The sequence below is a fragment of the Falco cherrug genome, chromosome 2 (assembly GCF_023634085.1).
Source record: "Falco cherrug isolate bFalChe1 chromosome 2, bFalChe1.pri, whole genome shotgun sequence".
Lineage (NCBI taxonomy): Eukaryota > Metazoa > Chordata > Aves > Falconiformes > Falconidae > Falco > Falco cherrug.
This window is the reverse complement of record NC_073698.1, coordinates 64,924,502-64,947,180: the sequence shown is the minus strand read 5'-3', so window position 1 is coordinate 64,947,180 and position 22,679 is coordinate 64,924,502. Positions and strand designations below refer to the sequence as shown.

At 39.2% G+C, this 22,679-nt stretch overlaps 1 protein-coding gene across 18 annotated transcripts in view; it reads right to left on the bottom strand.

Moving 5' to 3' along the window:
• The window catches only part of MCF2L (MCF.2 cell line derived transforming sequence like), a 164,366-nt gene that overhangs the window by 57,716 nt on the left and 83,971 nt on the right, over window positions 1-22,679 (bottom strand). For all 18 annotated transcript variants that reach the window (XR_008730942.1, XM_055702331.1, XM_055702320.1 and 15 more), the window contains 2 exons: window positions 11,548-11,631; window positions 2,439-2,553 (listed from right to left, as the gene is read on the bottom strand). Coding sequence is in view for 17 of the 18 variants with exons in the window: in XM_055702331.1 (XP_055558306.1) it covers window positions 2,439-2,553; window positions 11,548-11,631 (199 nt within the window). In the remaining variant the exon portion in view is untranslated. The remainder of the gene's footprint in view (window positions 1-2,438; window positions 2,554-11,547; window positions 11,632-22,679) is intronic.

Here is a 22,679-nt window from a genome sequence, read left to right as displayed (position 1 = left end):
ATTCAGCCAGGTCAGTCTCCTGCTATGTCTATTCGTTTTCCAGGACGTACTGTTCTTTGTGCTTGGAGGATGCTGTCCTTGAAAACTTGGCAGCCTTCCTGAGCAGATTTACTTTTCAGAGTTACCTTCCATTGAATCCCACCTACCAGTTCCCTGAATAAGCCCAAGATCTATTCTCTTGAAGTCTAGCTAGGGTCTGTACTTTGCTACTTGCCTTCCTCACCTCCATCAGGATCTTGAACTCCAGTATTTCATTCCCTAATAGTTCTTCAACAAAAGTCACAATTTTTATTGAGCAGCCCGCTGGTAATACTACCGTACCCTCTAAGAGAGCCAGGATTAATTGCTGGGCCTGCTTAGCATCCTCGAAGTTTTGGAAGTGCTGCAAACATGGCACATTCAACTGAGCCAAGGTAACAGAGCACAGGCTGTTAGGACAAACCTCTCTATGTAACTATGAAGTATTCCTTCACACTGAGTAACCTCTTGAGTAGCATCCAAGAATTAGCATGTTCTGCCAAAATCACACGTTTTCAATTAAAACATAGAGCATTGCACTCTAAGATACAGCAAAGATAAGAAACAAGAGGACAACATCTATCACAGAATCTGCATCCATACATACCAAGAAGTAGTTTTCTGATGCAACATAAATAGCAGTATATAATTATGGGAAAAACACCATGAGGGGGGGAATTAGAGAAAACTGGGTCCTTATAGAAGCATAGTATTACAGAAAACTTTTTAGGTTACAATACAGCTATCGCTTTCAGGATGGTTGGCATGCATGGAATCTGCATCACCACAGTTCCCTAAACAACACACCCTGCCAGCTCAGCAGGTGCTGATAGGAGTAATGGAGGATGGAGCAGAGTGGAGACCTGGTGGCCAGGCTCTCTTGTGCTCCCTGCAGGAATGGGAACTTGATGGCACCACACAGCTGACAAACTTCATATACCAGTTGTCACATGAAGAATCTATGACGTGTCTGTGGCTGAGCCAACCACTGTGGTGAAATTACTGTCCTCAGATGAAATAATCTCATTGTAACACTAACGCACACCTCCAAAGTTACCAGCTCCCAAGGTACTACACCTCACTGGGCACAAGATACCAGGTCGCAACAACAATATGTGTGACTAGAGTCACTCAAGCTCCACCTAAATGTGATGGAAATGGACTAGTCCTGAACAGAAATAAGTCCAGAGGCAGGGGAATGCTGTCTAAACTCCCATATCACCCAACCCTGGTTCAGTGTTCACAAATCTAAGTCAATCTGACTCACTTGAAAGTTGTTAATGAATGAAGGGACTTCTAATCAAGGTAGCCAGCCTTCGGGAGGATGAGTGACAAAGAACAGATAGTGAAGAGAACACCATTATCTAAGTTATGCAGAAAGAGGCCTTCAAATGAGGAAAGTTCTAGCTATGAGAGGAAACAGGAAGATAAGGTGTTGCAATCCACTGAGGTCAACAGAAAATTAGTTGAAAATAAGACAAAGATAATTGTGGTAGTGGGACATCATGACCTCCAACCCAAATAGCTTCCCTGAAAGAGGGCAAAACCCTGCTTGAGGAGCATGCATAGTTAGTAGAGGACTTCAGTAGTGCAATCTGAGGATGTGTACTAATTTGCATTAAAAGCAAGAAACTTGTAACCAATCCTATGTATGATGAATGAACATGCAATATACTATGAAGTATAAAAGGTGGACAGAACAGGGGAGAAGTTAGGAAGATTCCATCATAACCTCTGAGATCAGTCAACAGGCTGAACCTATCTTCTCCCCCCTAGGGACACCTATTGGGTAAAAACCTTTCTTCTGTGATTACCATATGTTAGCTGTTATTAGATATATTGTTTAAAACTTGCTTTGCAGTCAGTGTATTTATCACCATCAATCTTTGAACCTTATTCTATCACAATTTTATACTACTAAAGAGTGTTATTCCACAAACTGTTAGTGTTAGTCCTTTGTGGTGCTAGCAGTCAACCACAGTGAATAACATATTCAAATCAAGTGGTAAGAACCACTGAGGGGTCCCCCCTTACGCTGTTGGCATGTTTCCCTGAACAAGTCAGTTGAATTGCCCTCTTATCCAGCAGGACTGTTCAGTGAAAGGTCCCTGTAACAGGACACTGACAGACTAGCTGGGCACAAGGGTCTCGACTTTCCTGGGGTGCTGATAGAAATCAAACATTAGGGGTTGAGAAAATCTCCCTTCCTGCCACCGTCACTTTTCACATGGCAATAATTCATCCAACAGCTACATTAGGAAGCTGTCACTGGTCAACGCTTATTGACACTAAACCATAAGCTGCATTTTCTTTTTCTTCAATTAAATACCAAGCCTGACCTTTACACCATCATGTAAGTGACTGAACGTGAAAAATCACTTAGCAGATAAAAGGGTATTTTCTCTTAGACAGGTGCTCACCTTGGGATGCTTGTCAGGTAGGTCAGGACATTCTGGAATTCCTTCTCTGGGATCTCACTGAAAGCTGGATAGTCTGGAAAGGTGATAACAGGACATCCATCTCCTCCTCTTCCGCCTACAAAAGAAACAAGCAGCAGGCGTGTTTACATGCAAGTCCCTTTACCCAGCTTGCAGTTTCCCAGTAATGAAACTACTGTGGAGGGTTTTTTTGGTGCAGGGCTCATCAGCATGGACATTGTTTATTCTGAACAGTCTAGTCTTTTCTTCAGAGCTTTGGAAGTTTTTTAGGAAGGAACTTTTTGCACCACATCAGATTTTTTCTGTACAAATGGCTTTGCTCATGTGAACACAGTTTTGACACCAGATGGCAGTGCATCTTTTTTTTGACAAAGGTCAACTGTATGTAAATATTGCCAATTTGGAGAAAGAAATGAACCAATTTAGGAAAAGAAAAAAAAAAAGTAGGTGAATCTCCATCTTGAACTAAACTCAACCTTCTTACCAGTTTGAACTCATTCATGCAGCCCCACCCCCGTCTCAGCTGGCTGCTCTACTACCAGTCTAAAAGAAATGGCAGAACATTAAAAGAAATGGGGGAAGGTGTTTCAAATGAGATTTCCTGTTCAGCCTCTCAGATTACCTACGAAAGGTAAAGTGGAGCCAAATACCTATGCTGCAGTATGGCTGCTGCTGAGCTAGATATCATTATCTGTATCTTTTCTGTCATTTGCACCGCTGGGTAAAATTCACAAACACAATGCTTTTAAGTGAGTGTGCTTCACACGTTTTTATATACAAAATGTAGTTGTTGCTTTTTTTAAAGGCAATGTTACTGTTTCTTGTCTTAAGCAAGTATATTTTCATAAAGAGAGGCTGGACAAAGGACTTCTTGAGCCCTAGCAACTGCATGAATTTTACAGTGGGAGGTGGCAGGGACACATCGCTGAAAAGTTATCTTTGCTTCACAGTTAAAAAATTGAGTAAAACCAGCCAAGAATTGCTGTGGTAAAATAATAAGGATATTTTTTCCAGCCCTGAAGCCTGACAATTGTGCAGAAATCAGTTGGAAACTATATTAACAATACTCACGACAGCAACAGTGATCTGTGAAAATTAGTGTGCTATTAGGCACTTTCAGTGTCTTTGCATCCAACCTCAGCAGAAAAAGAAGAGAAATATTTGAGCTCAGATTTATTTGATAAAAGCAACCACCACTTCCCTCCAAAACCACATATAGTTAGAAGAACTCAAGTAGTATCCTTATGTTAATTTATGGTGAATCTGTCTTCAGTCTACCAGTTTACAAGCTTACAATGCTACCACTATGTGGCCCTTGAAATCAAACTACATCAGAAAATAATTGTGCTCTGGATGCATGTAAACAGCAACAACAAAATGCAACTATTATGCAAATATCACAAATTTGCAAACATAACCTTTACAACACAGCCAAATGCAGCAATGTTAAGTCAAGGGACTAAATTTTAGCTATATAAATATTCACAACACAAATGTAATTTAAGACCAGGTTTGATTCTATTATTTTTTTTCTACCCCCGGATCCTAGGACCAAAGCATTTTCCTCTCTTATTAAAGAGATTTTTCAAGCATGATAATGATTATTTCTGTTGCTCATGAGGTGTTCTGCTCTCTCTTGAATATCTATTTTTAGGTCCAATTATACATTATTTGCTGTATCCCTATTGGTTACTTGCTTTGTTCTACTTAATTTCTATAAATAGGACATATGAAACAAAAAACCAACAATAGGCTTGCAGGACACATCCTAAGAGCAGAAGCCCAGACTATGACCTTCAGGAAGTTCCCAGACCACCACTGATTGTCAAGGGCAAACACAGTCATCCTGCCTTGATATTGCCTATTAATTTTCCATTTCTAGTACAGTCATCTGTGGTTATCTTGGGTGGAGACGACTCTGTCCTGCCTCGTGCTGTTAGAAGATCGTTACTCACTGATTATCTTTTTCCCCAGTATTTTCCTGCTGGGACACTTAGGCACACATACACCTTCAAATGCTGCTGAGCTGTTTTTCCTTATCAGGACCTCACTGCTGAAAAGAGTTTAGGGCAGAGTGATCTGAAGTGCTATCCGTAACATATTCTGTAATATTTTCAGCTTTAACATCGCTGATCTATAGAAGTCACTTTCTATGTTGCAACTTTAAATACATGGCCACCAACGGAAGACAGGCCACTAGCAAAGCAGTTGCTTGTCACAGCAAGCTACAAAAAGGACATGGGAAAAAGTAAAAATCCTACAAATAAATTGTGTTTGTATTAAATGACAGTAAAAGTAGCTGGATTCACTTTTTAAAAGGTGCCCTTTATTTCATAATGAACCTGATAGAGCACGGAATTATTTTTTTTTCCTTGATTTGGAATCACTTTTTCTTGCTTCACCTCTACAAAAGCAGCATTACACAGTTGATTCTTAAATTAGCTCCAGAAAATGTGATTTTATTCCCTTCTCCCAGAAGTAAATCAAGCCATAGCATTCAGGAGGGAGAAGATAAAAGGGAAATTTTAGGAAGCTAGATAGGGTTTTGTTGTTAGTTTTTTGTTTTAGTGAGAGAAAGCATTCAAGTGACAAAATGAACAATCTCACTTCTCTCATCCTTCTTGAGACACAGGTTTAAGGCAAAAATCTAAAACACCTTATTAAAAACAAATCCACATAGTAACCTTCCAGCATCTCCAAATTATATACATCTAATTACAAAAAAAAGGAGACAAAAACTTAGATGAGCTCTATACATGCTACAACTCATGAAAATAATTCAATCTGTACAGAGGTTTGTTTGTTTGTTTTTTTAAATAAATTACTGGAATTTTAATCACCATCCAAAAAAGTAATGATTTAACTGTAATATTTTAATAAGTTCAGGTCTGTTGACTGTCTGTAGAGTGACTACATCTAGTTACCTCAGCCATAACCACTGGAAAATCATCTTCTTCCCCTCTAGCTCACAGTCCTGAAATCTCATCCACAGCTGTGCAGCAACCTAAACTTATTTGCTGGGCAAGTTCTGTCCACAATGGCACACACAAGCCCACTCTCCTATTTCTAGGCTTAAGCAGGGATGCACTGACGGATACAATTGGAAACAATTAGTTCTATGTGTTCCTAAGACAACCAGGTATCTCTTAGAGAGCATTTTCTTAGTCTAATCTTAGGTTCTTGTTTGTTCTTTTTTTTTTTTAATCAAAATTTCTGAAAGGATATAAACACACACACCACCCCCCATGCCCCCCCATCCCTTATTTTTGCTAAAAAATGTAAACACTGTTGTGACTATGCAAAGGTCAGGTTGGATCAGGCTTTGAGCAACCTGATCTAGCGAAAGATGTCCTTACCATGGCAGGGGGGTTGGACTAGATGATCTTTAAATGTTCTTTCCAACCCAAACCATTCTGTGATTCTGTGAAAATGCTGAAAAACATTCAGCATTATTTCATTTTGAAATATTAAACAAGTGCCACTTGAGTGCCACCTTTAGTATTTGTTTATTGCAAAGGGCAGAAGAGAATGCATCAGTCCTCAGCGGGTGCAATCAGTCCACACACATTTTACCTGAAATGATTCCCAAGAATTACTTCTTGTCTCATAACATGCACCTGTAAGGAATATTCTGTAAGTGAGAGCATTCTAACTTTTCCGTCTAAAAATGGAAACACCATAGAAAAAAAGAGCACTGAAGTGCATGTGAGCAATCTAAAAAAATAAAAACACATCACTTCAAATGAAGTAGATCTGCTTCCACTCTACTTCCATGAGCCTTCATTAAAGAAAAACTTTGTTATTAACTCATTTATAACTGACTTTGGCAAGCTATTCAATTGAAACTTCTTTAACAGATTTAGTATCAAAGAAAACACAAATTACCTCTCTAAAACGTAAAGCTTTCAGTGGATAAACCTCTACAATTCTAGTAAACCTCCAGTTAGGTGGAGCTCTTCTAAACAGATCTACACACCTTGGTGTAAGGCCATTTTTTACAACAGCAACAGCCCTATATTTTGGAGAAACTCATATTTTAAAAACATGTTAAATTGCATTAGCTCCACAGGTTAGGTAGCAAAATGACTTAGCTTAAGAAATAGCACTTTGTGCTCCTAACTCTTGTATACAATTATTTAAACAACAGCACCAATTATTAAAATTATGTGGACCCAGAGCATTGTGATCTCACATATGAAAGGAGTGGAGAAATGATCCTTGGAAAACTCGCTGTGCTACTGTGGGATGGGACTGGTAAAGTTTACCACAAGGCTAGGTAATTTAGCGTTTATTCTTTACACTCTGTTACATCTAAATTTTTCCCATCACAGTTGCAATTTCTTTAGGGTTTGTTTCCTTGTTTTTATTAAGCAGGTAGGGTAACAGAGAAGTGTCAAGCCAAGGAAATTGCACTGTTTTACACAAATTCTAATTAAGAGGCATATTAGTGACTTGATATCTAAAAACAATCTCAAATTAGAAATAATTAGTATTCTTTTCAATTTCAAATGGCATTGACAGGGAAAATTAGAAAAACAATGTAGTGCACAGCTGCTAAAACACACACACGTGTGCATGCACACACACACACAGAGAAAAGGGTAATGCCCCACAACTCTGTGAAAGCCATGCTAGTTTTTTTGGTATGGCAGCAAAATTTGGGGGCAGCAAAATTTGGGAGCAGCAAAGAGACTGCTCAGACGTCCAAGAAAGAAAGGCAGGAGATTATTTTGTAATGTTTCCTTAATTATTCTACTGCTGTTTGCACAAGAAAAAGTATTATTAAAAGTGTTCTGCCCATCCCCACACAAAGGAAGCAAAGCAGTTGGATATAATTAGATGATGACAGAGCAAAAAGGTGGGTCTTCTAGCCTGAATCTATAATGCAAATGAAATGGTATTTAGCCTGTAAGAAAAAGATATGATCTTTATGTCTATCAATACTCACACACAAGATTCAAGAGTGCCATCATTCTTAAACATCTCAGATCTACAACTTTGGTTCAAAAGTGAGGTCCTTACATGAATGAGAGAAAGGCTTACCACAGATTTTGCTTTACTGTTGTGGTGGTTCAGCTATTATGTTTGTATGTTCCTGATACAAAATGTCTCCTTTCTACTTGCATAATACACTTAACTGGAGTACTCTGAGTATTTGAAATTATGTGTAGACTTCAGTGAGGTAGTAGATAAAAGCTTCATTGTGTATCCTTTGCAAAGAAAAACAGAATCAAGGAATTTACTAAAATATTCTTTCCTTGAAATGAGAGAGAAGTTTTACTTTTATAACTTCACAAGCTGCGTTTTTCCCAGGCTAATCAGCAGCAAGTATACTAGCTCAGAAATTAAGATTGCAATAACTAAATTTGTACCTGAATGTATTTGAACTGGAGATCTTAGCCAAGGATCTATTCTTTCTCTTTTTCTTTGCTACTTTTTTTTTTTTTAAAAAAAAAATCTCTACAATGGGTTTAGCACTGTGAATATAAACCAGCAGTTAAGCTTACACCTGTGCAAGACAGAAATTGGTAAGTCACATCTCTTCCCTTGTCAATATACAACATAAGACGTTGACCATGTTATATCAGCAACAAAAATCAAGTTGGTATTTTTAACTAACTGATGCAATGTATGTGGTACAAGATCCACTCCGAAGTTCTCCAACACAATTTTACAGACAGACTCAGCACCTGTGGACACTTCAAAGGGAACAGTTTGACCAGCGAGGTATTTTCAGGTCATTTCCACAGAGGAGAGCAAGAGCACAGACAAGTAAATAAAGTTACAGAGAGCAGGGAGAAGCTTATTATTTAGATTGATAGTTTAAAGGGGCAAAGATATAAGCATTTTGAAAGCTACTACCAAGCTAACTTTTCCAACAGCAGGAAAAACAGCTATGAATAGCTGATAGGCAAAAATGCAACCAGCACAAACTTGTATTTGTATTTCCTTTAATGGAAATGCGTTGTTTAAAGTTGTTCAGTGCATAAAGAGGCATTCAAAAGAAAGTGAGCTGAAATAATTGGTTCAGTACTTAGGGTGGCCAAGAGTCTTATTTGCACATCACATAGCTTGTACAACTTAAGACGCTTGTAAATATATACAGCTGTCTATATGCTCTTCTTCACGTACATTTATTTTAACATACCTGCATACAGCAATGGCAGATAGCTGTAAAGCTGGGTAAGAAAGTCACACAGCAACTTTCCAATCAAGGCAAGAGAAAAGGAAATACTTATGAAAGAAAATACAAATACAAAATGCAAACAAAAGGAATTTATATAAAATATAAGGAATATATTTTCCAATGACTTTTAAATGGACCTTCCCAATGTCCTTCATGAGGATGAAAAAAACAAAGGCAAAGACCCTTTGCAATGCTGATGAAAAAGTGGTTGCACAAATACTAACTAAAGGAAGAAAAAAGATGAAACAGTGAACCATGTAGAGAGGATGTTTAATACAGTCTAACAACAGCAAAAGATTAACAATTCCTGCAAAGAAAGATAAGGACTTTGTTCCACAGAAAGAAAAAACATCCAAGGGGAAAAGTAAACAGCTGGGCCTGAGGTAAAGTATTAACTTCAGGGTTTATAAACTTGTTATGTGAATGACTGATTAAAAACCTCATCCCCATCTTGCCCCTCCATTAGATTTAAGCTCGACACATGACTGCATGCTCATTGCTAAGTGACACCTGGAGCCTTCAGTGTCTGTAGGAGTAGCTAGCACCTTGATCTCATAGCACTTTGCTATATTTACTGAAAAACTGAAGCATTAATGGAAGTTTTTGCTTTATTTTGTTTAATTTCAAGCCTAATTTGGATGTCCCTGCAGCACTTTCATTATAATCTAGCAGAAGGAGGGACATGAATTACTTTGTACCTGCAGAGGAAAAGAGACCAAGAAGTGACTCCTATTTAGACCAAAACACAGGAAGTAGCTTGGGAAGGGCTACAGCTTTTAGCCACAGAAGCAGACTAGGTTTCATTCACTATTCAAGCAAGCATCCCACGAGACCTAGATACGTCCTATTAGAGAAACTAAAGTAATTCTCAAGTATCTGTCGCATCGCTGTTCAAAAGCCAAATCCTAAAACCTGAAATGCATCTAAGACATTATGCAATTCACCATACCTGCAAAGATGCTATCTACCAGAAGTGTTTGTAATCTATGGACTTTCATTTTAATGAGCTTTATGCCATGTCCTAAGATTCTATTTCCAAGGCAACTTAGTAATAAGCAAAAAAGTCCCTTTCACACACACTGTGAATGTCTTAAGTGGCACTACAGCAAAGCCACTCATAAGCACAACTGCAACAAAAACCAAACTGTATGTACATTATCAAAATATTGGCTGTTCCTTTGTTCACAGAACCCGTAACACCACTATTTGGTATAGCACAGAAAATTAACTGTCAGTGTCTTGCAGGAGAATTAGGGTAAAAGAACTGAGGTCCAAAGTCAAATGAAAATGCTTAACAGTCAAATTACCCAAGAAATATGAAATACAACAGAGGGTAATGCAGATGTCCTACTATTTCAGGCAAACAAAACAGACTTCTGATGGGTGTAAAGGTGAATAAAAAGAAGAAAACAGGATGAAGAATGGCTGCTCTTACTAAACCCCACTGCATGGTAGATGTAATGAGCACTGAAGGTGCTTGTGGCTGTGTGAACTCAACAGTCTTAAGACATGAACAATCTCCAGCTGGACTCAATGAGATTTAATTCTTCTACTGTAGTCACCAGTTCTCCCCCTCACTCAGAGGGGCAAAATGTAAACCCTACTTACAGTTTCCTAGATAGGCTGATTCTTGCATAACACTATTATGAGTCAGTTTCTGCCCCTGGATACAAAGGAAGAACTTGTAAAGCCAAAAAAATAAACTGCCAGAAAAGAATTGTAACTTAAACACCATAATCTCAAATGGAGCATGAATGCCAGCTTCATATACAAAATAATCTTCTAAGTGCTACCACCACCCCACAGAAAACACAGTCATTACCACAGACTCACACTTAGTTTAGCTTGTGTGGCAGGAATAAACTATAATTAATGGTTAGTTATTAATACAACAAGATTCAATGAGCTCTTGCCAAGCAAAACAGTACATTGCTTCATTGCCCTGTGTCTTGATCTGATGCGAGGAGGGATTTAAAGGAAAAAAAAAACAGTCATAAAACCCAGCTCCAGCCCAGAGAGGTAAATCTCCTTTAGGCTGAAGGAGGCAGGGCAGCTCTGCGAAGCCACTGATGCTTTCCCTCTCTATGTACCGGAGGGAGGGCAGAACAGTAACTCCAGCAAGTTCACTGCTGAACACCTGCAAGAGCTTTACGGGCAGGAAAACAAACTCAGAAGCTTATCAGACACCTGCCACGCAGCCCGATCAGTGAGCAAAGGCACTATTGTTCCTTTACCCATTATTAGCCAGCCATGGTCCCAGCATTGAGATGGGCCAAGCTCAGAAGCCAACACCTGGATGGCACAAACACAGGCCCCCCATCACCTACCTGGCACAGGTTATCCAGGGGCAAAGACTCTGTGCTGTGTGAACATGGCTGTGCTGCATTTAGAGACAGCTTCACATCTAAAAGCAAGCTCCTTTGCAGAAGACAGGTGGTGATACCAAGCCAAAAACCCTGTCCAGAACTCGATGTTACATGTGCCTGACCCAGCACTGAGGCTGCAGGGGAAGGTAGTACTGTGATGCTCACTCCGCTGCTTTGGTCAAAACCAAGGTGTCAACTTGGGCTTCAATATCAAACCTGACGGCAGAGCCAGTGGCAGCCGAGGCTGTGGGCCGAGGACTATAAGATAACAGCAACCACCAGTGCACCCATGCTGCACTCTCCAATTCTGGAAAACTCTACAGTTAACTGGAAAACTAACTGTAATTTAAAAATTCTATAACACTTTCTTTAAAAAAAAATAAATTTGTAAATTATTAAATAACAATTCTTGATAGTATGTATTTTTGGCTCATAATACACAAATTTCTCCTATATGAGACCTCAGAAACCATGAAAGCACAACAGGCCAAACCATATATCTAATCAATGTCTATAGGACAGTACACCATAGTCTTACCTGACAAGTAAGCAAATTGTTTCTTTAACTGGTCCTGAATATCTGCAGCATAGAGGGGAACGCTATCCTGATGCATGATTTCATCTGTGGAGGGAAAAAAAAAATTGCATTGCAAAGTCATTTTATGTAAAATTTCACAGCTGATATTAAAAAAAAATAATCATCATTCCTAGAACACAAACACCAGAAAATTAGAAAACTGTCCAAGTTTTCAAAAATACAAGAAAATGTTTGGAGTCTTTCAAGTGTTTGCCAAGGGTAAACTTTTCTTTGAACAGCATCTGATAAAAGAGTAAAGTGGATTTGCTGACACTGGGAAGCAGTATGGAACGTCACTAAACCAAACACTGCAGAGCTAATATTCCTCAGGGATTATGTTAAACAGTGGGTTTTTACATATCAAATTCAATTTTTATTAAAATCTTCTCAACTCACACAAAAAAAAGAGAAACTTATATCCCTCTAACCTGTTGTCTAGCGTTCAAGGCAGCCCCAAAGCAACAGTGTTCAATAAGATAGGCGGAACGGGCTTGAAAGTACATCCTCACACTACGCACACACATTCATACCTCAGCTGTGAAAAATATTGCTTAATCTTTTATCTCAGCCTTTCTGCTTTAGCTTAATGACAAACTTATTGCTTTCCCAAGTCTTTGTCTTCTGCCGCACTGTTTGAGCAGAGGCATTTCCCACGGCCTATTTCCAGAGACCCAGGTTTTGCTGAGCACAATAAAGTCTGCGTGACAGAGTTGCCTCATTCATTAAACTATGATGTCACTTTTTTTTTTACAAGGAAACAAGAAGTTTTACTCTTTCAAAATTCATAAAAATTATTCTACATTTTTAACCTCATTGAAAAGTAGCGAAGGGATAACCCAGCATTTTCATTATTTGGTTTTGAACATCTCTTTTAATCTGACATTGTATAAAGTTTTGGTTTTTAATGCACTTTGAAATGCTATTAAGGTACACTTGAATCTGACACTCAAAACTGTGACTATGCACAGGAAAAGCAAGTAAAAACCTAAAAGTGATGCAAGGGTGTCATCTGCCTTGAAGTACAAGCTGATCAAACAGAAAGAAGTACGGTTCTGGCCCTCAAGGAAGGGACTCGTTATTACTGAGATCCATCAAATACTGTATCTTGAACAGAGACCAACTTGCTTTTGTAAGTGATTCTCATGTACGTAAAATTCTGAGAATGGCAATTATTTGAGAATAGCAAAAAACCCCCACTTTCAGTTACTTCTTCCAGATAAGCAACAGCTTATACTGGGAAACAGATCGTCTCTGTTCTCTTTCAGCCAGCCGGGCAGAGGAAGACCCATGACCACTTCCAAGGTCACACACTAATCAGAGCTATTTTTCTGCATCCGGTGAACTGCTGCTTGATCAGAAGACCTCTGCATACCATGCTGTCAAATCCATAAGTGGATACATTTAACTGTTAAGCTATATTTCACCCAGACCTTCAGTTATGTCACCATCTTAAGGATTTTAAGAGAAAACTGAATACAGATCTTTCAGAAGGCCAATCTCAGATGGCTAAGTCATTTCCAGACGAGGGGAACCCCTCCCTCCAAAGAAAAAAGGATTTTAGATTTTACTTTTGCTGTCAGCACTTTTTAATATAAGGCGCCCTCCTGCAGCAGTGTTTAAGCAATGAAACATCCCTGATTCTGCAAACCAATGCCTGCAGGTGGACCCATTTACCTGAATATAAGCTGTCACAGGGTCAACACCTGATTTTTTTTGGTGGGAGATGGGAAAAGGGAAAAGAATGTAATCCCTTTGTAATATGCCATTCTGCCTACAGCCACAGGCAGAAAAAATTTCATTATTTCAGCATAAGCATGCAATAAAATAGATGTGTTTTGCATATTCAAGTAAACATGTGACACACAACATTCAAGCAGGCAAGGCATTCATAAGGCAAGGAAACTCTTTATGTTTCCCAGATAAATAATGATCAACATTTCTTCATGTATCCACGCGATCAATCCCACTGCAGTCCTGATTTGTGCCACGTGAAGACCCAAGTCTTGATTGCCCCACTGTTCCCTCCAACAGGAGCAGCAGCTTTTGCAACCAGCACAGAGCTGCCCCATAATTTTGTTGACAAAACAGTGTTTCACTGAAAACACAGTATCCTCCCCATGATTTTAAACTGTTTTAACTCAAATTTAAGAGACAGCCTGTTTGCAACTGGAGGAGAAGCACACTGTCCATTTACAGACTGAAAACCTCCAGAAGCTCTTCCTGTTGCGTCCTCCTCCACCAAAGTGCATCTCGTCTTGCTCTTGCTGATCTAGTTTCAACTTCAATGCTTCTGGAAGTAGAATATGCATGAAGACCAGAGCTGATTTTCGATAATTTGAAACAGCTGAGATAAATACCAGTACAAAACGAAGCAAGAAAATGCAACTCTTGGAACTCCTGAACAGTTCACATCCAGCAGCTTGAATGGATATGCTGGAACCCAGTATCAGTGCTCACAGATTTAGCCAGAAATCCCTCTCCAATACCCTGTTTCCTTGCAGAGGAGATGCAATTGTAAAAACTCATTGCTCTGCATAATTTCCTTCATATTTAGCATCCCTCTAGAAAAGACAGCTCGTCACAGTTTGCTTGGGATTTAATCTGATTTCACTTTAAGTTTGCCCATCATGATTTGAATACACTATTCCCTTAACAGGACAAGATAACAAAAGGCATCCACACTAAACAGACTGCAAGGGCACACATACACTCCTGGACTTTGGGGAAAATAATTTCTTGGAAATATTCTTTAAATAGAGAACCTGTCACCTGCTACATACTTTAGGGACATTTTCCATTTTAGTAAAGCTAATTACACACACATTAAAACACAGAATTACTGAAAATCATTCACTGTTTTCCAAGGAATTTTTATAGGCTTGAATTCTACTTCCACTCACATGGATCAAGGTTTACACAGCTCATGATTTTCCCTGTTCTACCTTGACTGCTTTACATAGTATTTTCAAAACAGAAACCTAATAGTTAGTCCGTTTTGCTTTATCCAAAATCCACAGCTGAAAAAAAGATGCTTATATCAGAACATTCCAGAATATCTACTCTTTCTTGAAGAACTCATTTAGACTTTTCCAGAGTAGCTTGCTAAAAAGAAAGCCTGTGGAATTTACAGTGCATCTGGTACTGTAGGTGCTAATAAACAGTAAAATAAGGTTCTGTAAAGTTATTACTGCTCTCTTATTATTATTCTTTTTCAAGAATGAACACATAGAATAGCTGGGAATGCACAACTGGAGGTTCTTTAAAAAACCCCCACATTATCTAGCATTTAAATTACGAGTGTAAAAGGGGACAGAAGTGTCATCTTACTAATGTACAAGGATTCAGTTAAATATGTGGTTCTTACTAAAAAAAAACGCCAACCCTTTCTCTCTAAAAATGTGAACCAGAGTCTTATGGATATATCATTTTCTGATTCAATTTTAAATCTTGCTTTGATAGTCCTGTCTCTATGATGGAGAAAGATGGCTTAAAGGGGCCTGACCCTGTCCATCAAAGGCATCTGACTGCATTTCAAATGAAGCAGGATGACAGATTTAAGCATGAGGGCACAAAGATAACTTGTGCTTGAATTACCTGGTGCCAGTAAGCCCTGAAGAAACCCAGATCTTAGAAAACGATCAATGTCACTCAAGTCAAGATTTTCACTTACTGGTAAAAAGGCTCCTCTTTCTTTTCCAACCAAACCAAAATGCATCATCACTCAGAGTTTGTCTGACATGCTGAAGCAAAACCATTTTCACAGAAGACAACGCTGGAGGGGAGTCTGGACAGACCATACCTACATTATGAGGAAGGAAGTCTCTGGACACAACTCATGATCCTCTCTAATGGGTTTAATCCAATTCCCACCAAGCCAGCTGGAATTACTCCACCCTTTTGAGTAGTTTTGCATTAAATTCTATGGTCATTACTTTATACCAACTTGAAAGCCAATCTGTGTGTACACATACGGACGCAATTATGCCTTTCAGCACAGATCCCAGCAGTACACCATAAAACAAACTACCAATAATTTTTCCTCTTCCTCTTTCTCGTCGAGTCAGCAAGATTTTCCTGAAAACGTGCTTGGCTCCTCTATGAAATTCAGGCTTTAAACTGAAGAAATAATGTCTTTTTCTCAACCAGTTTTGTTTAGTTTCTCCTCTGGAACAGCCTAACCACTCAAAGAGTTGAATGCCTTTTATGAAGGGGGTCTTCATTTGAAAAATCTCTCAATTAAAGCACCCTCCCATCTGGTAATTACAAATGCATGATAATGACTTTCAGAGCAGTGCCTTCATCTTTCAGCCCCAAGGCAAACCTTTCATTTCCTCATTCTTCACTCTTCATCTTTGCCTCCAGACCACTGTCACTAACAGTCAGCTCCTTTGTGTAACTCCAAAAGGAGGAAGGGCCAGAGCAGCAGAGCTGGTGAAGACAGTCCTCTTCCATGCTAAGCCACATGAAACTAATGAGCTAGTTAAGACGCCAAGAGAGATCTCCAGCTTTAAAACTGAATTTTAAAAATCACTGCTGAATAGTGATGATGCCTGCAAGCTCTGTGCTAGGTCTGCCCAGGCACAACAGCTGCAGACTGAGCTATTCAGGTCCATGTGCAATTTGTAGCCACACCAGGCTGATGACAGGAGTTCATGCAAGTGTTCATAAACCAAGTATTAGAACCTCATCAATTCGAACTATCTTCAGGAAGAGTTCATTTCTATTTTATTTGGCTAAACTGCCTTCAAAACAAAAGGCCAGGAAAAGCAAGTGATTAAACCTCTGGAATTTTCATGCAAAACACAGTTCTCTGCTAAAGTGTAGTTGGGAAGGAAATTATCACCCCAATGAAACAGCGCACTCACAACTTGTTCGTTTGTGGTGAGCCTAAAGGTCCCAAGCAAGCAGGAAATAGCTAGATTCTTTGCCTCCACCAGCAGCCCAGTTGCTAGCACAAATAGAAATAAAGCAACATAGCGCTCCAAATGCTTCATATGGCACATCCATTTTAAATGAGACAGTTATGTAAAAATTTTACTTGTAAAAGCTTTACAGACTGCAGTCAAACTACGTCTTCCATTATCTCTCCTAGTCAGAAAAGACAATTTCCTCTCAAGAGCCCTGGTACGTAAAACAGATCCTCAGGTTGAGGTACTTTTTCTTTTGCATGGATCATGCTTTGCATAAGTTTCACTTTTGCAGCATTACTAACATCAGTTCATCTTCTAGGAATGTTGAGCCTATCACCACAACATGTGTAGGCCAGCATGACTATGTAGCCCGTTGCTACAACAGGCTAGGCTGCAATCCCATATATTTTCAAAGTAAGGATCTAGTTGAGTCAAGAGTTCAAAGCAGTCCTGCCAAAGAAAACCCAAAACCTTAGGAGTGATGTTCCCTCTATTATAAGTGCATGCATGGTGGACAGAGGCATCTATTATTTAAGTGGTGCTCTGAGGAGTTTGAGAGGAGTTTGAGAAGCCCTGACCATTCAGATCTTTCACAAAGTCCATATTTCTGCAGCGCTTTTCATAATCCCTAAGTTTTGGTAATATTTAAACTATTCCATTGACATGAAACTTGATAACTGCTCATTTAATCATACCTGAAGAATACCACAACTACTTAGAAGACACATAAATTAATCACAAAAGGCTAAAATTCCAGAATTTAAATACAAGGGGCAGGAACTAGTCATGGGTGAAATAAAAGAAAAACAAAAAAAGGAAATCTCTGTATTGTATAGATGCCTACTGAACCACCTGCTTTACCCAGGTGATTCCTGCTTCCTGTAACCACAATTAAAGACAAAAGTGTCCACCTGTTCCTTCTTTGAGATCACAGAGCTGGAGATCTGGCACAGGACTACCTACCTACAAGACTACGAGGATGATGGTTCAGTTTCTAGTAGGGAGATTAATCACTCATCCTTCTTTTAAAAAACATTTGAGGTGTACAGCAAATGCAGCACTGCTGGGCTGGCACAAGACAGTAAGAGGTGTAACAGTCCCCATTTCCTTGACTCATATTATGAAATACCTGCTCAAAAGCATACTTTGAGTCTCAACGAAGATTTCTGTTTCTTTCAAACTCTAAATATTTTTATTTGACCTCTTATTATGCATGTCAAAGGACATTCTTGGGTTTTTTTCTCTTCCTTCTTCCACCTCCCTTTTTGGAAAAGGCAACAAAGTTTTTTTTTGCCATAGTTAGCCTAAATAATATCACCTCAAAGCACAAACATCAGAGGAAATATAATTCTCTCTCTTCCATGTATAGTAGATGCATTCACAGCCTATCTTGAGTGCCAAATACTACAGCTTCTTCCTCTTCTGCTTCATCAGTCACACCTACTTGACACAGGTACTCCGTAGCCCCACAGCTTCTCAGGGATCAGCTTTAAGTTTGGATATGACTTACAAGAGTGATCAAATACTAGCTAATCTGCAACTAGAAGAAATTGATGCAATAATTAGAAAGTCAGTCTAGGGATCAGTATTTTGGTGTACTTGAAGAAAATCTAAAGTAAGATAAAAGGGGAGGGAAGATGTTGCAACTTCTGCAAGAAATCTGAAAGTGTTACCAGTTAGAGCACCTAATCTGTTTTGCCATGCTTTTGCTCCATACAGTGCTTAAGTGCACCTAGTCTGTTTTGGTGAGAAAGGTATATTCTTCATGCTGTTCCAAGTCATAATAATTACTCCTTTCCCAAACTGAGAAGGAAGGGGAACTTTGAATCACGCCACACAGCCATACTACAGCATAGATTCTGTTAGCCACAAGAGGACATTAAGGGGCAGCAACACTGTCACATGTACTTACCAGCTAAAAGTAAGAATTAACCCGGCACACATGCCATGCTCTTACTATTGCAACAATAATACTGTTCTCATCCTTTTTCCAGGATGTCCTGAAGAAAGCCAAGCCTGCTGGTAAACCCTTTTCTGGTTCTTGCAGCACAGATTCAGACTGCTAGGAACCACACCCCCAAAACAGGGTTAAAATATTGCCAAAACTACAGCATCATTAACTCCTTAATACTGCAAATCACACTGAGTGCATAGTATAAAAATATTTCTAAAGTTAAATGTACTTAGCCACCTAGAAGCAGCAGATTTTGCAAAAAGCAAGGATTTTTTTTTTTTAAATGGAGAAATAGTAGATACAGACTGAGCAGCAGAGAATGTTCCCCTAGCCAGCAATCAAGTGATAAGAAAGTGAGTGACCCAGATGTGTCTCACTTTAGTACTTTAGCAAGCAATCCTCCATGGGATAACAGAAATGTTAGATTTTGCCAACTGTATTTAACAAGATTTAATGCTCTGAAAAAATTATTATAGGAATTTTGCTTTCTAAGTACTTAAGTCTTGCAAAGAAGGGGAAGTCTTACAAATACAGAAAATGGAAAGATTAGCTCTGAATAGAAAAGCTGCATGCAGATTGTAGGAGTCATCTCCAACATGACTTAAACACTAATGATGCAATCACACAACTTAAAACACATTTGCTAAAGTGGACATCTTTTCAGGCAACCAAACTGAAGTTTCTTCTCCACTGAAATTACCTGCTCTCAAACCTCCCTTTAAAAAAATATATATCTCAAAGCATGACCCAAAGCTTTAACTGAAAAGTCAACACACGCAGGACCAGCTGCATGAATACTTGGCGATTCTGCTAACAGAATGCTATTTTTGTATGATATTTTGGAAGCAAGACAAGATTTTAAACAACGATCTGAAAATTAAAATCACTTTTATAAAACAGCAAAGTGGTAAAATCTACTTGCTTACTGTACACTTGTATTCTGGTAAGAAATTATAGAAGTGCTAACAATTTTAAGGTTGTCACAGAACGGTTTGGGTTGGAAGCAAATTTCAAAGATCACCTACTGCAACCCCCCTGCCATGGGCAGGGACACCTTCCACTAGACCAGGTTGCTCAAAGCCCCATCCAGCCTGGCCTTGGACACTGCCAGGGATGGGGCATCCACAGCTTCTCCGGGCAACCTGTGCCAGTGTCTCAACACCCTCCTTGTAAAAAATTTTTTCCTTATGCCCATACTAAACGTACCCTCTTCCAGTTTAAAGCTGGTAGTCCTTGTCCTGTCACTGCAGGTCCTGGTAAAAAGTCTTTATTTAATTTTATCATTTCAATGATATGGAGTATGGCTAGAATCACTTCTAACAAACAACGTATTTTATGGTATGCTGGCACAAGCATACTTTTTCATAGAGCCGTATATCTATAAACCTAAGTTTTGGAAGGGGAAATGGAGCACTTCATGGGTGTGAGCGAATGAAGGGGTAAGTGTTCACTAACTGGCTTATTTGAAGCTGAGTACTAGTTTTCAGCTAAGACATTAACCTGCAGCTGCTTGTGAACTTCCCAGTATTTGGGACTCTTGACTAGAGATGACTTACAAAAAAGAAGTTGCTGAGTTCATAACCAAACTGGCTGCCCCACCTTACCATAGAGATGACAACAGTTGTTAACGAAGCAGCTCTTGAAGCACTGTGGCTTACTGCCTAATGCCATGAAAAACGTGAAACCCATCACATCTCTCTAAAGCGCTGCTAATATGCTTCAGGCAATGCAAACAGAGGCAGGACATGGACATGGTTCGGTATCTCTCACAGGCAGCTGAATAATCACTTGATGTAATACAGTCAGCTTTGCTGCTCGCATCCAGGGTTTTGCAGGCTGCTTGCTAGGGGTTTGGTAGGAGCCTCCCCACCTTCACTTTATCGGCCCCCAACCTCTTCTAGGTCTCAAATGATGCATCTATTCATTATCCAATCTGAGAATTTGGCACATAGCTGTAATGACTAATCAAGATCTACCAACTAAAGCTCTATCCCAGTAAGCAAGGAGTATATTTTGATGGAAACTAACTTTTGGACATAGAGGAAAATCCCTTAAGTTTCTCAGAACAAAAAAATTCCCCGTTTTGTGTGTGCCAAGTACAAAGCAGATGCATATTAAAAAAATTAACAACTTGGCTGTTCGTTAGGAGAAGCTATTGTCCATAAAATCGCCTCAAGTGAAACAAAATCCTTGCTTAGAACATAAAACTTAAACCCCTGTCATGTTCAAACACAGAAGTGAATAGATACATCAATGATTCTGAATTAGATGAACTTCACAATTTCTGTCACCTAAGTGAACAGAAAACAGAAAACAGGATTAAATTCAGCAGAGCTGAACTTTGTTTGCTACAATACCACATGCTCTGTGGAACAAAGGTTTATAAAAGGTAGAGTCTTTCAAAAGCACTCTAAGTGACTGCTCTTCCGTTTTCAAAGGCTTTGGGTCTTCTGCACAAAACAGAAACACAGTAGGGCTGCATTTTGAAGAGAAAAGCAATGTAAAAGAAAAAAGTTCCAAACATTTGATGCTTAGAGAAATGCTTGAATCACAGCATCTATAAAGCATTTGAGGTAACAAACATTTAAGACTTCCTTCATTTCCAGGTACACAGTAATGATAGGGGGTAGCACCTTTCATACTTCATGTGCAGAAGAGGCTACAAAGCAGCCTTTGGCCTTGAACTTCCCTGGTGGTGGGTATTCTCATCTAAAGTTTCATTCGACCTTGCTGGACAGTCTTGAGACTAAAGGCAGGTTAAAATAAACAAACAAAAAGCCAAATGAACAAAAAAGTCACATAAGTGGTTTTAAGATGGGGATAAACTTGTCCCTAGGTCCCAGTAAGTACCAAGTTTCAATGACACCGCTGAGGTGCTCTATAGAAATTTAGAGCATTTGTTTTAGTTTTTAAAAGGACATTAACACTTACTAGAAAGGAGCGAATGTCTTTTCTGAAACTTTGCACAGCAAGGGGATGAGACACAGAAGTCAGATGCTTCAGCATAGGAAATTCCAGCTGAATGTGAATGAAAAAATTCACCATGAGAAGAGCCAAGCACTGTAACAGGCTGCCCAGAGAGGCTGAGAGATCTCTACCCTTGGAGGTATACAAAATTCAAATTTCTGAGAAACCTGCTTTAACTTTAATCTTGCTTGGAGCAAGAGGCAGGACTAGGTGGCATCCAGTGTCCCTTCCAACCTAAGCTCTTCTGTAATTCTGAAGGAATTAACTGGTAAGAAGTCCCCAAAAAAGAAAAGAGAAATTTCCAACTTAGATATCAACAAGTGAACACGTACAAACTAAAATCAGTATAGTGACTTTAAAAATTAATAGCGAGTAGGGTAAAATTTAGTTATGTTGACACATTTGCTGAATCTCAGGCTAATAAAATATGTCTATAACCATATATTCATGGTATATCAATTTTCTGGAAAACAAAATTAAAACAAAAGAAAGATAAATAAAGCAATAGCTTTTGCAAAGGAAAGAAGAAATATCTCAGTCATGATGAAGTAGTTCTGCTTTCTAAAAAAATCCAGCCAATAATCTGTTTCATAAGAACTGTTCACAACCCTCCAGAAGATCCCATATCAACAGCTAACAGCTTTGCAGGGTGCAAAACTAGCAGAACCTTCCTGCTGCAGTACTATAGCTCTGAGAAGACCACATCATACCCACCTCATATGCAAACAAGCATGAAAGATACTGACTTGCATTGCTTTTCTCCTTTCAGATACAACTTTGGCATGTTCTCTAATACCCAGATGTAGCAAATGATGACAATTTATCCACTACACTATTCATTCCCCGACATGTGACTCCCATGTGCTGCACCAGACTCCAACAGCTGAAGGAAGTCTACCTTCATTGCAAATAAGGTTGAGGTAGCCAGATTTTAAAAACAGTCCCCTCAATTACAATCACACACAGAAGACTTCTGCCAGGTCTGTAGACATCCTCTTCCCATATTTCCCCCACCTACAAAGAAAACTAGGTTGAACCTCCACAAGATCCTATGCCTCGGAGAGAGCCTGTTAACTCCTGGGGATCTGAGGCCTCAGACAGGCAGTGCTGGCTCATCATCCTGCTACCCAAACACCCAAACTGTGTCAGAAACTTTTTAATCTTGCAAGTTACCTATAAGACAGGAGGTGCTTTCATCCCCATTTGGATGCTGAAAACCAGAACCAGCACTGCTCACAACTACCTGCACAATCTTTAAGCAG